Source organism: Aspergillus tubingensis, assembly GCF_013340325.1.
Source record: "Aspergillus tubingensis WU-2223L DNA, scaffold_6, whole genome shotgun sequence".
NCBI lineage: Eukaryota > Fungi > Ascomycota > Eurotiomycetes > Eurotiales > Aspergillaceae > Aspergillus > Aspergillus tubingensis.
Window position 1 is genome coordinate 684,826 of NW_023336280.1, and position 14,560 is coordinate 699,385.

A 14,560-nucleotide genomic window follows, 5' to 3' on the forward strand; every position below is an offset into this window, starting at 1 on the left:
AAGGTAAATAGTACCATGCTGTGGATCTCATAGTGCCTGACTTAGCGCGGTTGAGATCTGGAGCCACGCGAGCCAAATGAGGGTCAAGAAGAGGGGGAGAAAAACAATGGAAGCTTGCGAGCTGCAAGTGATCTTTTGACCATCATGATGAATAGGCCAGTGGGGCGCTTTTGATACGGACGATCGACCATTAGCATCCGCCCGCCCAGCAGGAAAGAAGATGAAGGGCGGACAATAAACTCGGGCAGCTCAGCAAAAGGCATTTGCAGAGCAGCAGACGACGTCATTCCACTTGAGACGGACAGTAGCAGGCAGCTGAACCCGCTGACCTCTACCAGATCATCAAAGAAAGTGAAAAAGGGGGTGAGGGGGATAGATTTGGTACACAAAGCCAATGGGGAGGATCCGGAAACACCCCCCGCCGAGTTGAAACCCGATGACCCCGTTGCTCTGGGCCAAAAATACGTACGTATAGGAAGTCAGTAGGAATTCTATCCGCCGGACGGCTTCATGGAGGAGCCGGACGAAGGAGCAGCTAGGGAAGAAGAAACCCTATCCAAGCTACTAGCTACTAGATACCACGCGGGAGAGACGCAACCCGAGAGAGCATGCGAACGAAGATAAGTCGGGTCGGGTCTTCAAAGCCAATACGAGTGCTTCCTTGAGGATCCCGATTGGGCTATTTAGGGATTTTCGCGACAACGTGCTGTCGCAGGATTAATTTTTCGAGTTGAATGCATTACTTGCATCCAGTAAGATGGAGCTTACCCCTCATTTCCCTGACAAGCAAAGACGACGACGTGCCTCGTTTGGGTTTCAAGGATTTGCTAAGGAGCCGTCAACCCAAACGGCCCGTGGTTTGGCGGTGTCTGCATGGCGTCGGTTCAAAAACCATGATACTGGACAGGAGATGGCCGAGTGGTCAGCGGTCTTAGCTCGAGTGACCACGATCGTGTCCAGCTTGATAACCATTCGGACGTTTCGGAGGAAAACAGGAAACGGACGGTGAAATGTCATCGCGATGCGCCTAGTCTCTTAGCAGATACATACGTGCTGCTGTGCATCATGTGAGCATGACCCGTCGCAGCTGAATGAAGCACGGGCGAGTCTAAATTATTGGGTGGATCGAGAGGGGGGGGGGAAGACCCTGAGATGATTAGCAGCAACAGTTGGCCACTAGTATACTTGTGTATACTTGTAACTAGGCTAATTGCATGGGAGCTGGCGACGAGTTCCCGGTCATGATTGGCAACTATGATGTGCTGTTGGTAGTAGTAATAGAGGGAAGGAAAGGTTGATGATTGATTAGTGAGGAACATCGGTGTGTGGTGCTGTGCCCGCTGATGCCGCTGCCCTGCAGGTGCAATAACTTTGTGCCAGCTGAGATGGGAGGAGAGAGGGGGAAAGCGTCGGTCACTGCCCACTTCACCACTTGAATTGAACCACCGCCAAAACAAAACAGAGGAAAATTCCGGCAGGAAGCGGTGAAGAGCCGAGAGAGGAGGGGCTTGCAGGCTGCTGGGTAACTTGGGTACGGACCGCCTAAATTGTTGGCCGATAACTATCACCACTGACTGCATCACGATCCTTGTGCCACCAAATGCGGGACAGACAGGCTTTGTTTGTCAACGTCTGTCAAAGATCCTGGCCGGTTTTACCCTACTTACTGCAGTCCTCGTGTGTCTTTAATTTTTTCAAGAACCTTTGCGATAGGTCAGCTGCCCCGTCCCCCGGGGGGGTGGGAAAGGAAGAATAACGCTCTGCTGTGCTTTGGGCAGAAATCCAAGCGCGGGCAGTCGCTGATGCTTGCTTGAATCATGCCTGGCTGGCTCGGGATCGTTCACGGAGCAGCAGTAGCAGCAGCAGGAGCAGCCCTGGTCCGCCTTGCAGGGAGCAATGAGAAACTTACGGTGAGCGATCCAACATTACACATACAAGCTGATCCAATACACAGCCACGATAGCCAGGAGGGCAGCTGGCAACAACCTTCGGGAAGCAGTTTTCCGTTTTGACAGCTGGGCTTAGATCAACTCCTCATGCAAGGTCGATTGATTGCTGCTACTGGTGGCATACACCCATGCCTCTTGTTATCGCACCGGCGGGGCATTGGGCTGCCCCGCGGTACATCGCTTTTGCTGCAGTGGATGGTTGGGAGAGGTGTCAGAACCAGGCTGAAGGAAAGGAACCGTAACATCTGCCCATTCATCGACCATCAATAATCCTTCTTCGGTATTGCGGGAGGATGTTAGAGGATGTTAGAGGCTGTCCTGGAGTATGTCTGTCCCTCTAAGCAGCATATCGCGTCTTGCGTTAGTGATCTTGTCAGTCTGATCACAACGACAATACATCAACTCTACTATGCCTCCCTATCACCTAACCCACCTATTCTCCGATTCGTTCAGTATCCTGCAACGACACTCAGCATTGAGCATCTTCATTACTGGCATGGGACTCTATCTAGTCATCGATGCATGGCTTACTGGCGCATGACGTTGACTCTATCAGCAGGTCTCTGCTCCATACCTTTCCAGCCTCTTTCTCTCTCGTTTCCTTTTTTTTTCTTCTATTACATTTCCTAACTCTTGAGTTTCGCTCGCGGGGCGATTTTTACGTTGCCGCGATTCCTTCTCTCTGACCCAGCACATGTCTCAAAGCTTCAGCGAATCCCATTAACTTTTCTCCGTATGGAGTATTGAGTAGTCCTCCGTAGCGCCCTCCCAACTCTCGGGATCCACGGCCCACCTGGAATCAGCTTTGGAGGGACAAGCCACCCGCTTCCGGTCTGCGGTGGATCGTTTTACAGGCGCAGTTCCCGCGCCAGAGTGTCGGGTCCGCTTCTTGAGCCTTGAGGAATCCTATACTGTGGCGGATGAGACTCGGAGTGTCTTTGCCAGTCCCACACTGTTTGGATTTCTTTTCTTTTTTTTTTCCTGCTGATCGTCTAGTTCTCAATTAGGTCATTCTCGATGTTGCCTTCCATCATGATCGGATCACCCGATAAATACAAAGTAACTAACTACTAGTCTGTCAGTTAGTTAGTTATGTCGGTTCCGTCCTGACTTAGGCTAAGTCAAGTCGGTACTGTCGGCGCATGGCCGCATGTTTCATAGTAATTGAGGTGGTTACCCGACTACTAGAGACGGTCCACCCCCCCTCCCAGAACAGTCACTAACTACATGATGCTTCGTCAAGCAGATGTATCGAATGCTTCTAGAAAACCCCCCTATTGGAGTAGTTGACGTCAGCGTAAATTATTGTGCATCATGCCATTGGTGCTGAACAATAATGTAAGATCGAGTAAGATACTCGTTGACAATTGCTCGATCGGTCAACACCGGCAGTCAGCGTGACTGCGGCTGTGGCGGGTCAAAGAAGCCCCCAGCAGTAAGTAGACTAGTAGTTACTACTACGACGGTGGCAGGACTGAAAAGCCATACAGTAAATAGTGATCCAAAATTGAGATCCTGGAGTGTCTCTCAGCTGGGATCCCTTGTCTTCTGTCAGGATTACGGACATGATCGGTTCGATCGATGTGGGGAACCGCGCAGGTCATACGCAGTCAACCACCAACCTACTGGGGATTTCCCTGTTAGGAGTAAATGGAGTGTGTCTTTGAAGGCATCCGTTCCATCGGTGGTTGCATTTGCATCTATGTTAATTCTCGGAGTCTCTCGGTCTTACTTTATCTAATCGCTAAATAATGCCGATAATTACCCAGCATACGTTACCTGTATGCAACGCAGTCAGTTCGAGTCAGAGAGCCAAGCGGAAACGGAATTTTGAGACTTTGAAAGTGAGAGAATGGTGTGAAATCTAAAGAAAGAAAGGAGGAAAACGCCAATAGAGACCCGCAGTCTTTCCCGCCTTTCGGTTGGAAGATGGAACAACTAGTTATCTCATGAGACCAGCACCTCGCTGTTTTCGTCCACCTCGATACCTTCATCCACTACTCCGTAACCCCCTTCCAACGTCAGGAGTAGTAGGATAGTAGGATAGACTTTGAAACGAACCAAGGTACCGAGTACCGGGTAGGAAGTACCGGACCAAAGATAGAGCTGAGGAGAGGTACGAATCCACCAGGTACCTTTAGTTCACCACCAGAACCGAAGGTCTTTGTGCACTGGAACCGGCTTCACCTCCCCGAACCAATAAAACCATATAAGCGGTCAGGTGGATGGATGGCACATTTTGGTGGATGTGAAACATCGAACCCGAGAAAAGGGCGGGAATTGCATCTCATCTCATCCTTTTTTCTCCCTCCTCGCTTTTCGCCGTTGCGTCACAATCACACGCCGGCTCGACGGAAGGGATTTGGAGGCAAAAGTACGGGCGAATAGTACTTCCCCGTCGCTGGCTTCTGGCAAATCGAGCCACCGTGGCTAAGCCAGCGGGGCTGGGCAACTTGCACCAAAAAAAATGCCTTCCTTCTTTTCCATTTCCTTCCCTCTGCTTTCTTTTCCCCACCTCAATTGCGCCCCCCCTTCAAAGGGCGAAGGGAATTGCGGACTTGGCCGGTCTTCGTCTTACACTTACTCTGTTCTTTTTTCCTTTTCTAAATTAATTAAGTGTCATACAGTAGTATCCAGCATCAGCTGGGACGGGATGGAATCTGTTCCATCTAGTCTCCGTCTTCTATCCGTCTCTACCTATCGCAATGCGAGATGGAAGCATCCTTTCAGCTGGGATTAATTATGGGGACGCGGCGCTACAATGGCGTAACTATCGACGGACTCGACGGCTCAAGTAAGGTTCAGTCTGGATAATGTGTCTACTCCTACGGATACAGAGTACTAAGCATGTCTCGGTTCCTAAAACCACTCATTTCACTCGTCCTCTTCATGCTGACCTATGAAAGAACTCCGGTATGTAGGCGACCTGCTCTAGTAGGCAGGTAGATGCCTGTACCACCTACACATGTCAGTGGGTTCTCAACAACCGCCATTATCCTCCTGTCTTCGTGGCAAAGCTGACCCCCAAATCCACCACCATTTGATAGGATGCACCGGTGGTCAGCGCACACACAAACACAGCACCCACATACACATTCACATACACATTAAACAGTAAAGGGAAATTAAATCCCGGATTGAATAAGGAGTAACTTTCGAAGAAGGACTTTCGTCTCCAACGGAATTGCGGATCCGGTCCCGCGGCGACGGATAACAATCGAGGACCATGGGTCTGATCTCCAATCACACTCGGCTAGTCTCGACTCTCGCATGATTGATCGATTCCGCCTTCCTGTTCCCGCCTTTTGGCTTTTTCAGACGGCGCACTATTTGCATTCCGCCCCATTTTAGAGCCATCATAGCCGTCCTCTTTTTGATCATGTGAGCTGCAGGGGAATCCCATCCTCCCCCTTCCGGCGGTACCAGGAACCCCATCCCATTCGCTCAGATCCCTGCACTTCTGGAATCCACTGCGGAGCCTCAGACCAAGTTGAACGGCTGTATATCAAGGCCAAGGTGGGCTAGTCCCTGTAAGTGAGTCTACGACTGTGTACTTTGTACCTGTCAACATGAATCGGAGGGAACTTGTCCCTCGCCCCAACGTGCGGAATCTAGCCTTTCTGGATTCATCAACAGGAGGAGCCCCTACCTCGACTTCCTCCCTCGACACAGTGTATGTACGCTATTCCGTAGTATCCGACAGGGATGCCAACAATGGACCATAACTTTAAATCGCAATATGGCCCGGTACTTTATGCATCTCAACTTGTTCATGGACGTCGTGACTAGTTCGTCGATCGCGGGCGCTGATTTGCAGAAGGGCCTGCCTATCCCTGTGACAGCCGAACTACTGCATCCTTGTTCACAATCACAGACCCCAAACCAGGCCAATGGCATTGTCATGCAGGCGGTCTGCTGCGAACAGCATCCCACCACGCATGGTAGTGCCGAAACAAGATGAGCCAGTGTCATTTCTGGATTTGACCTTGATCTGTCACTTTGGCAGCATCCAGGTCTGCACATGGGATGCACAGCGACTGGGTGGTCGAGGCCTATCTAGACGGGTGGAGTCCTGTCAATGATCTGCCGTGTCTCGACCGAGCTTCTGCGATAATGATCCTACTCGCAGATCGTAGGTCGTGGAATGACGGTCCACTGTGCAGTAATAAACCCGAATGGTCATTTAACTCCACGAATTATGCAGTCGTGGATATGTCCATGTTCCATTTCGTCAATCGAGAAGCGGCATGGGCATGCCATTACAGGAAACAAGGTAGTCTAGAAGACCCACTGTGCAACTCGCCATACCAAGATTATGCTCAGCTACTATTGAGGTAACCGGGCTCACGTCACACAAATCACAAGGTGTGCTACATACGGCACCGAAGCCGGTGAGCCCACTTTGCACGGTGGACTTGGCCACCACCTGACCAAGTTCTCGTCGCGAGGCCCTGGTGCGACAGGCACCGATAGTGTAACAATGTGGTGACGGTGGGTAATCTCCCTGCGGTACTTTGGACCTTTTGCCTATCAGGGAAATTATAGTCCGCTTCGCAGGCTGGCTGGGAGCAGGTAGCCTACTTGGTAGGCGCCGTCGCGCAGGAAAATACTGCCAATGGTCGCTATTTGGTCGTAACGTGTGACCAACGGGCGTGTCGTCGCATATTTGCCGAGCTGTCAATCTACAGGCCGCCACCGAGGCAACAAGTGGAAAAAAGAAATGACGCTAGGAAGGAATCATTTATCGATCTCTTCGCAACAACGGGGCGGGAAGAAATGGAATAGAGAGACACTAGATGAAAAGAAAGCAAAAATCAAAAAGGAAATTTGAGCTCCGATAGGGGGAATCGAACCCCCGGCTGCCGTGTGAGAGACGGCGATGTTAGCCACTACACCATATCGGATTACTTGATATTCTGGCTTCCTTTTTTAGTTATATGTCTCACGGCCGTTGCCTGTCAGATTTAGACAACGTTGGGTGTCGCCTTCCTCCATCGCAAGTCTGGCAACGCATTGGACTAACTGTGAAATTGTCCGCATGCACCTTCAAGTTGCGGGCTGGCTGCCTTCACCATGATACTGAGCTGGGCATCTACTCAGCCCTGCTTATGCGGTGATGAGCAGGAACTGAGAGAATGCATTACTACTTATCTACCGGGTCCGGAATGTGTCCTAGGGCAAAGACATATATTCCAGGGCAGCTCGTGCAGGATAGATCGCCGCGGATTCCGTGCTTGTCAGCTTCCAACCATTGACTCACCCACTCTATTCCGGACCACGGAAACTGGACCTGATCCGGAGAATGCTACCTTTCTGGACCGAAATTATTAAATCAAAACTTGGATGGCCAGACCCAGAAGACACAACACCCCTTCGTCATGTGATCGACTGAGGTGCTGGAAGTATACATTTTACGCGCCGGATGCATTGCATCTGCATCATCCAAGATGAGATGAGGCGGCCGATAAGCTAGCGTAAGCTTCGACTGGATAGAACGACGAGTCGATCCTTCGGGCAGGGATGTCAGCCACTAACGGACAAAAGTACCCATTTCCCAGTCGCCCCTCCCTCCGTTCCCCAGAAGCATTGAACAGGAAAAGTCCAAAAAGCAAAGGCATTCTAACTAGCCGGGCACCCGGATCCGATCCGGGACACTAAGACCAGCTAGACTAAGTAGACACTCACATTTCAGCTCTCTTCCCCCCCAACTTACAGCATCCAGTGGCTATCCGCGCGCACGCCAAAGGAAATAACAGAACTCTACACAACTTTAGGTTCTTTGATACATCCACACGGGACGGGAGGACATCTCCGGCTCTCACTATTGGAGCATTATTCCTTCCCCCCTGAGATGTCATGATAACCCAGATTTCGAATGGAGCCCTTGTTTGTCTGTTTGCTTTGTTGATCGGGTTTCATGATGGAGATCTTGTCGTGTGGTCGGCGATAAATGGACATCTGGTTCATTGGATGAGGAGTGCGTCAACATCCACCCCCTGCTGATCTACTACCAAAGTAGATACTAGTTAACTAGCAGCATGTACTGATTTAGTCCGAGGGACAGATGGATGGACACACCACCCCAATATCTAAGCCTGTCCAGTGCGTCCACAACAACTGAATATCCACAATATGTAAAGCCATGCATAAGTCCTATCTCCACTCTCCCACACACACACCCTCTCGACGAAAAGGCCAAGTCAAGTATCTATTAACTGCGATAAGTTTAGCGCATCCACACCCATTCTACATTTGACTAAATCCGACAGTCCAGATCAGGTCCCCGAAAGGTAAAATAGAAAGTTGACACGTCCAAAGAAGAGCCCACTGACCACTTAGTTACTGACTTGCTTCAATCACGATCCACAATCACGCAGTCTTATTTCTAATTCAGCAACTCTCTTTTTCATATGAAGTATTTTTATCTTTCACTTTCGCCACTGTGGATCGGTCCAGATCGCAGATACAGGTACACACCCAACTGAATGATGAATAACTAACTGGGTCTACACAATAGATGCATAGCACACAGTAGTAACTACAGTAACCAAGCACCGACTAATCCATCCATCCAGCAGCAATGACCCCTACTGCATCTGCAGATTACTCCCAAAATACCACTTTCTATACCAACAGCAACAAGGGAAGAAGAGACGAAGTACCACAAGGATATGTGGCTCAACAGCTATGGTGCCATGCGACTCAACCAATTCCCGGGTGTGGCGAGTCCGCGCGGCATTAGCCCTGCAGTTGAAACCACCACTGCTGCCACCTAAGTACTTCAGCTGCTACCGCTATATACTGTAACACAACACCTGACTTGCCCGACTGACTGACTGACTGACTTACAATTCAGCCCAGTTGGGTATTTGCCCGGTGAGATTTGAGCGGTCTACTGTATACTATGCATAGGATTGCATCATTGTGCGATCATTCCTCGGGATATACTTGCTGTATGGGATGGGAGTATTATGCATGTCGCATGGTGCGCTTGTTGATATATTGTCTATCAAATAAGTATTCAGGTTACTTGAGTTGCTGTTGTTGTGGCCCGACTTGATGCCTGCTTGCCTGCCTGCCTGCCCGTCTGGTTTGCCTGTCTGTTTGTTTGTTTCTGTACGCCCTTATGCTGGTGAACGTTGGTCGGTGTTATGGTAGGCTGTCTGTAGAAGGGAAAATAAACCCGTGTCTCAGTTTGCCAAAGGTTTCATTCTGCTTCCTTATTTGGAGATGGTAGCCTAGGCCTAATGTGTCTTGCTTCAATTGTCAATAACAGAGTAAATACTATACCAGAACAGAGTTTATAGTCCGGTATAACCACCAATGCCGATATAGATACGAATACCCCCAATCCACAACCTGACATCAGAGATCAGACACCCCCCTCGAGGATAAAAAACCCACCAACCAAGTACACTCCGTAGAGACTTCCCGAATCGTCGCCGATATATGCGCGCGCAAGATATCACCGCAACACAACAGAGACAGGGCAGCGCAGCACAGTGCAGTGCACATCTCCCTCCCTCCCTCGCACACACTGCATCTGTAATGTAAGCCGACACAACCTGACCCAGCCCGGCGCAGCTCAGCTCAGCTTGAGTGCGTCAAAAAGGAAAAGTTCTGCCCGATGTAGTGCAAGACAAGTGAAGATTGATCGTTGGGCCTGGCCGCTCTTTCAGACAGACAGACAGCCAGCCAACCTTCATTCTTCGTTGACTAAAACTCGTAAGTGTAAGTAATCTTGACACACATACTGTTGCATATTTTCCTCTGCTGACTGTAGCTAGCTATTGGTGCATGGAGTCAGGAGGTTTTCTTTTGTTTGATATGACAGTCCTGAGAAAGATGTGCGGGCTTTGGGGTTGCAGATGAGTTGGTAATTGGATGAATGGTCAGTTTGGTGATTGCTGTATGTTGAGTATAGACTTTCTGTGGTGGTTGTGGGATTCAAGTGGTTTTAGTTTGTTCTGTTATGGTCCTGGAATTTCAGTTCACTTGGGAGTTCCTGTATGTATGTCTTGTGGTTATGGGTTTGGTTTTGGTTCTGCTGTTGTTAGTTTGTGACTATCTGCCTGGAATTGGGTTGACTGTCAGATCTGGATAATAATAATGGTGTAGACTTCGGATGCATGATGAAGACAATAGATGGACCTCGTATATTCTGACAATGGCAGATAGCAAACAGATCCATATTGAATGTGAATGTTTGTTTGTAGACAGTAAACACTGTTATCATCAGGTGCCGATAACGTCACGTGCCGGTCGGATTTGCTGGAAATGCGGCATGAGCCATGACATCGACAACCGATTTCATCATCAATCCCAATCCCAAGAAGCTATTGAGTTCCTGAAACAAGGCAGGAAAATGCATCGCAGCTGATTAATACCCCTTCAATTCGCATAATTGCCTCTCCCCGTCATCCCAGAATGAGCTATAGCTAAGCTCCACATTTTACAACATGGCAGCTCACAGAACATGGCTCCTCCGCTCAATTCCTCGCATTCTCCCCCAACACTCCGTCCGACTACGTCCTCTGGCTAGGACACCGGCTTGCGCTTTGAAAGTTTGGTCTCAGCGGTATAATAGCACCGAAGCCGAGTCCAAGCGATCAGAGTATCATCAGCAAACGCCACTGCCCGATCATATCTCCGAACCGTCACATTTGAATCCGTCCCCCGAAGACTATTCGCGTTTCATCTTTCAGGATAAATGTCGCTCGACGATATATGCTGGTGCCGGTGGACATGGTTGCGTCTCGTTTCTTCGTGAGAAATATGTCGAAGAGGGTCCACCGAATGGTGGCGATGGAGGTAGTGGCGGGAGCATCTATATTCAGGCCGTTGAAGGCATGACGAGTCTACATAAGCTGGCTCGTAGGGGAATTATAAAGGCCGGTCGGGGGAAGAACGGACAGGGGAAAAGCAAAGGAGGCAAACGAGGCAACGATGTCCTGCTCCAGGTTCCCGTTGGCACTGTCGTTCGCGAAGTCGATCGTTACGACCCGGTCACGGAGGAAATCGTGCGCCGGAAACGTGAGCGCAAGGAAGCTGCAGCAGCCGCTGCTGCTGCGGCAGAGGAGGGCGCAGAAGAGAGTGATGAAATAGATGAGCTTGGGCTACCGTCTATACGACATGATCGCTGGGTTCTTTACCCTGGTGCCAACCCGTCTGATTACTTGACTACGGTGTTTCCGAATAATCCGCCCCGGAGACAACATATCGCTGCACTGGAACCGCAGGCGCCGATCTACCTCGATCTTTCGCAGCATATGGACAAGCCGATCTTGTTGGCTGCTGGAGGTGCCGGTGGCTTGGGTAACCCACACTTTGTGACTCGCAATATGAACCGGCCTACGTTCGCATCTAGAGGTGAAGGCGGCATGCGTCTGGAGCTTGAGTTTGAGCTGAAGCTGCTTGCGGATGTTGGACTCGTGGGGAAGCCCAATGCAGGAAAGAGTACATTGCTTCGATCGTTGACCAACAGTCGCACCCGGGTCGGAAACTGGGAGTTCACGACGCTTTCTCCCAATATCGGTACGGTGGTCATCGACAATAATAAAGGGCGACCGTTGGTGGAATCCAAAGGAAAGGCCCGGCGGACGAACTTCACTATTGCCGACATTCCAGGTCTGATCGAGGATGCCCATCTGGATAAGGGCCTTGGTCTGGGGTTCCTACGGCATATCGAGCGCGCTGGTATCCTGGCGTTTGTCGTTGACCTCAGCGCAGGTGACCCTGTGCAAGGACTGAAGGGTCTCTGGCACGAACTGGGCGAATACGAGCGCGTCCGTGACGTTGAAGAGTCGATGAAAGTTGAGGGAGATGATTTAACCTGGAATCCGCCCACTCATGGTCTTCCTGAACTTCAGTCCGAAAGTGCAATTCAGGAGCTTAACAAGGTTGCGTCAAAAGCTAAAGACGAACTTCCCGCTCTAAATCTTTCTCCAATTCACACCAAGCCATGGTTTGTGGTAGCCACCAAGGCCGATCTCCCGGAGACTCAAGAACGCTTCAAGACACTGCGTGACTATCTTACCGCCGTTAAGAACGGCGAAGAGGAACATCCGGGCGGGCATCCCTATGGACGGAGAGACAAGGTCTGCGCGGTTCCTGTCAGTGCCATTAGGGGCGAGGGAGTTGCCGGCATTCCAAAGCTTGTTGTGGATTTGCTTGATTAAGCAACGGCAATCAGAGTTGATAAGTAGTACTAAATGTGCCTAAAAGGTGTATATATGAAGAGTTTGTAACATAGGGTCGGAGTTGATGGTTTGGCGGTTGTATTTATAACAGGGAATATGTCCGAATGAAGAGACAACTGGGTCTAATAGCACAATCAATCTCGCTCCACAATTCCTCCTTTTGGTGAAATTGAACGCCTTTTAAGCATCCCCAACGTGTAGTTGATGAGAATCTGAATAGATCCAAATTGTCATTCGGAGATAGCGGGGTTTACACGCTAGTCTTGATCGGGATACTTAATTGATCTTCGGAAAAAGACGCGACCAGAACAACACTATCAACATTAAACCATCCATCACTCTCTTGAGTCAAACCCAGCATCTTCATGCAAAGACACTCCCTACTCCAATCACATACAATGAGATAGAAAGATAACCCGCAAAGAATGCGATACTCCCCAATCCACCTCCAGCTCTCCAAAACCCTCCTCGAGATCCTCAATATCCGCCCCGACGATCCCATCCTCCGCTGCTTCCCGGACAACAACCTCGACACACTTCACGACCACCTTCTCGGCGATCCCGACAGCGCAATCAAGCTAGCCGACTCAAAGCTCCGCGTATTCCCCTTCAAAGATGTCGACATCTGCTGGCGCCGCTACTACACCGACGCATGCATCTTGAAAGCATGTCTGACGATCGCCGAAAACTGCGGGTTTCCGCGCCGCGAACGCAACGGACACTCGATTCTCCCTCCTTCTCCTTCACATCCCGGTTCCACGGCTCTCACGCGCAGGCAAAATATACTGAGTATTATCGACGATGCCTGCTCTAATAAGGAGCTGATTGAGGTGGACCCGGATGCAGAATGGCTCACGCCTACGATACACATGCTCGACAAGGCATTTATAATGACCGGAGCACCACTGAGGGAAGCATTAGTCCTAGCGGTGATTAATGCGCTGCAGGGTGCGTGCCCGACGACCAAGCGGAATGACACAACTAAATTCGAATTCCCCGATGAATTGGACCCCGACGAACTTGCCACTCCGCTCTTCTCTGACGATGCTGCGCCGACGCCTGAGATCTGTTTCCCTATACCCCGAGTATCGAATCTACCGATGTGGGGTACGTCGTCCTCGTCGCCGAATTTCCGTGATCATGTGCGCCAGAAGAAAACACCGCTTGTTATTACTGATGCGGTGAAAGATTGGCCGGCTATATCGACGGGGTCGTGGGCGTCTAGGGAGTTCTGGATGCATCGCACTTTTGGCGGACGGAGACTTGTCCCTGTGGAGATTGGGAGGTCGTATACGGATGAGGACTGGGGACAGCGGTTAATGCCCTTCAAGGACTTCGTGGAGAAGTATCTCGATCGGGATAGACACAGCGATGATGCGGGTCCGACGGGGTACTTGGCGCAGCATGATCTGTTTTCTCACATGCCGACCTTATTTAAGGATTTCATGCACCCGGATTACATTCACATTGACGCACCCAAAGCGGAACCCGGCACCCCGGCCTACATCCGCCAGCAGCGAGAGGAAGAAGACCGGAGACGGAAAGTAGGAGAAGAAGTCATCCAAGTTCAAGAGCAAGAACATGAACCCAAATCCGACGCCGACTCCGACTCATCATCCTCGCACGAACCCGACGACGATGGCCCGCACCTGAACATCTGGATGGGTCCCTCATGGACGATATCCCCCCTCCACTTCGACACATACCACAACATCTACGTGCAAGTAGTAGGCGAAAAATACTTCCGACTATATTCCCCTCACACACCACTCTCGCAGATCCATCCGAAGGGAAAAGAACCCGTCGTTAGACGACGGCCCGAGGATGGGCAGGATCCTCATCAGTACACTCATAATCAGCACTACCACGAGCAAGAAGAACCTGAACTTGTGGATATGTCCAATACCTCGCAGGTTGATCTCGCTGCTATTGAAATGTCCCCTGCTGAGGCGGACTATTGGGAGGAGCTGTGGCCTGGGTTTCTGGATGCGGAGTATGTCGAGACCGTGCTTAAGCCGGGCGATATGCTGTATATACCCATTGGGTGGTGGCATTATGTAAGGAGTTTGAAGGGTGGGATTGGGGTTAGTTTTTGGTGGGATGGGTGTTAGGTGGATTTAGCATTGCTACTATCTTCATCGCTGATACGAGTTGTATGATAGATTTTGGTTGTATACTTAGGTGCATGAGCTCGAATTTGAAGCGGTCAGGGAGGTATTCAGGTGTATTCTGTGTTCGAATGCGATTGCCCTTTTGGGTGATTGCCTGTTTGGGAGTAGTAACTTATGTGTCTACCATACTTTACCATAAGTGTCCATTGTGTACTATTCACAGAAGATTGCATTACTTTGGCGTCATGCTCATTGGGCCCAAATAGGGTACTTAATGGCATGTATACACTGGTTCTGGCAG

At 50.3% G+C, this 14,560-nt stretch overlaps 2 protein-coding genes and 1 non-coding gene across 3 annotated transcripts; 2 read left to right on the top strand and 1 right to left on the bottom strand.

Annotated features, from left to right (window-relative positions):
• Positions 1 to 6,781: 6,781 nt before the first annotated feature.
• On the bottom strand, positions 6,782 to 6,853 carry AtWU_t94. The gene has a single exon. It is a non-coding gene; the product is annotated as a tRNA-Glu (tRNA).
• Positions 6,854 to 10,408: 3,555 nt separating this feature from the next.
• Positions 10,409 to 12,127, top strand: AtWU_04002 (GTP-binding protein Obg; the record flags this gene model as incomplete). The annotated part of the gene is made up of 1 exon (XM_035499113.1): positions 10,409 to 12,127. One exon carries the CDS (start codon positions 10,409 to 10,411, stop codon positions 12,125 to 12,127), a length of 1,719 nt encoding a protein of 572 aa, XP_035355006.1.
• Positions 12,128 to 12,573: 446 nt separating this feature from the next.
• On the top strand, positions 12,574 to 14,259 carry AtWU_04003 (putative JmjC domain protein; the record flags this gene model as incomplete). Its single annotated transcript, XM_035499114.1, has 1 exon — positions 12,574 to 14,259. One exon carries the CDS (start codon positions 12,574 to 12,576, stop codon positions 14,257 to 14,259), a length of 1,686 nt encoding a protein of 561 aa, XP_035355007.1.
• Positions 14,260 to 14,560: the final 301 nt, after the last annotated feature.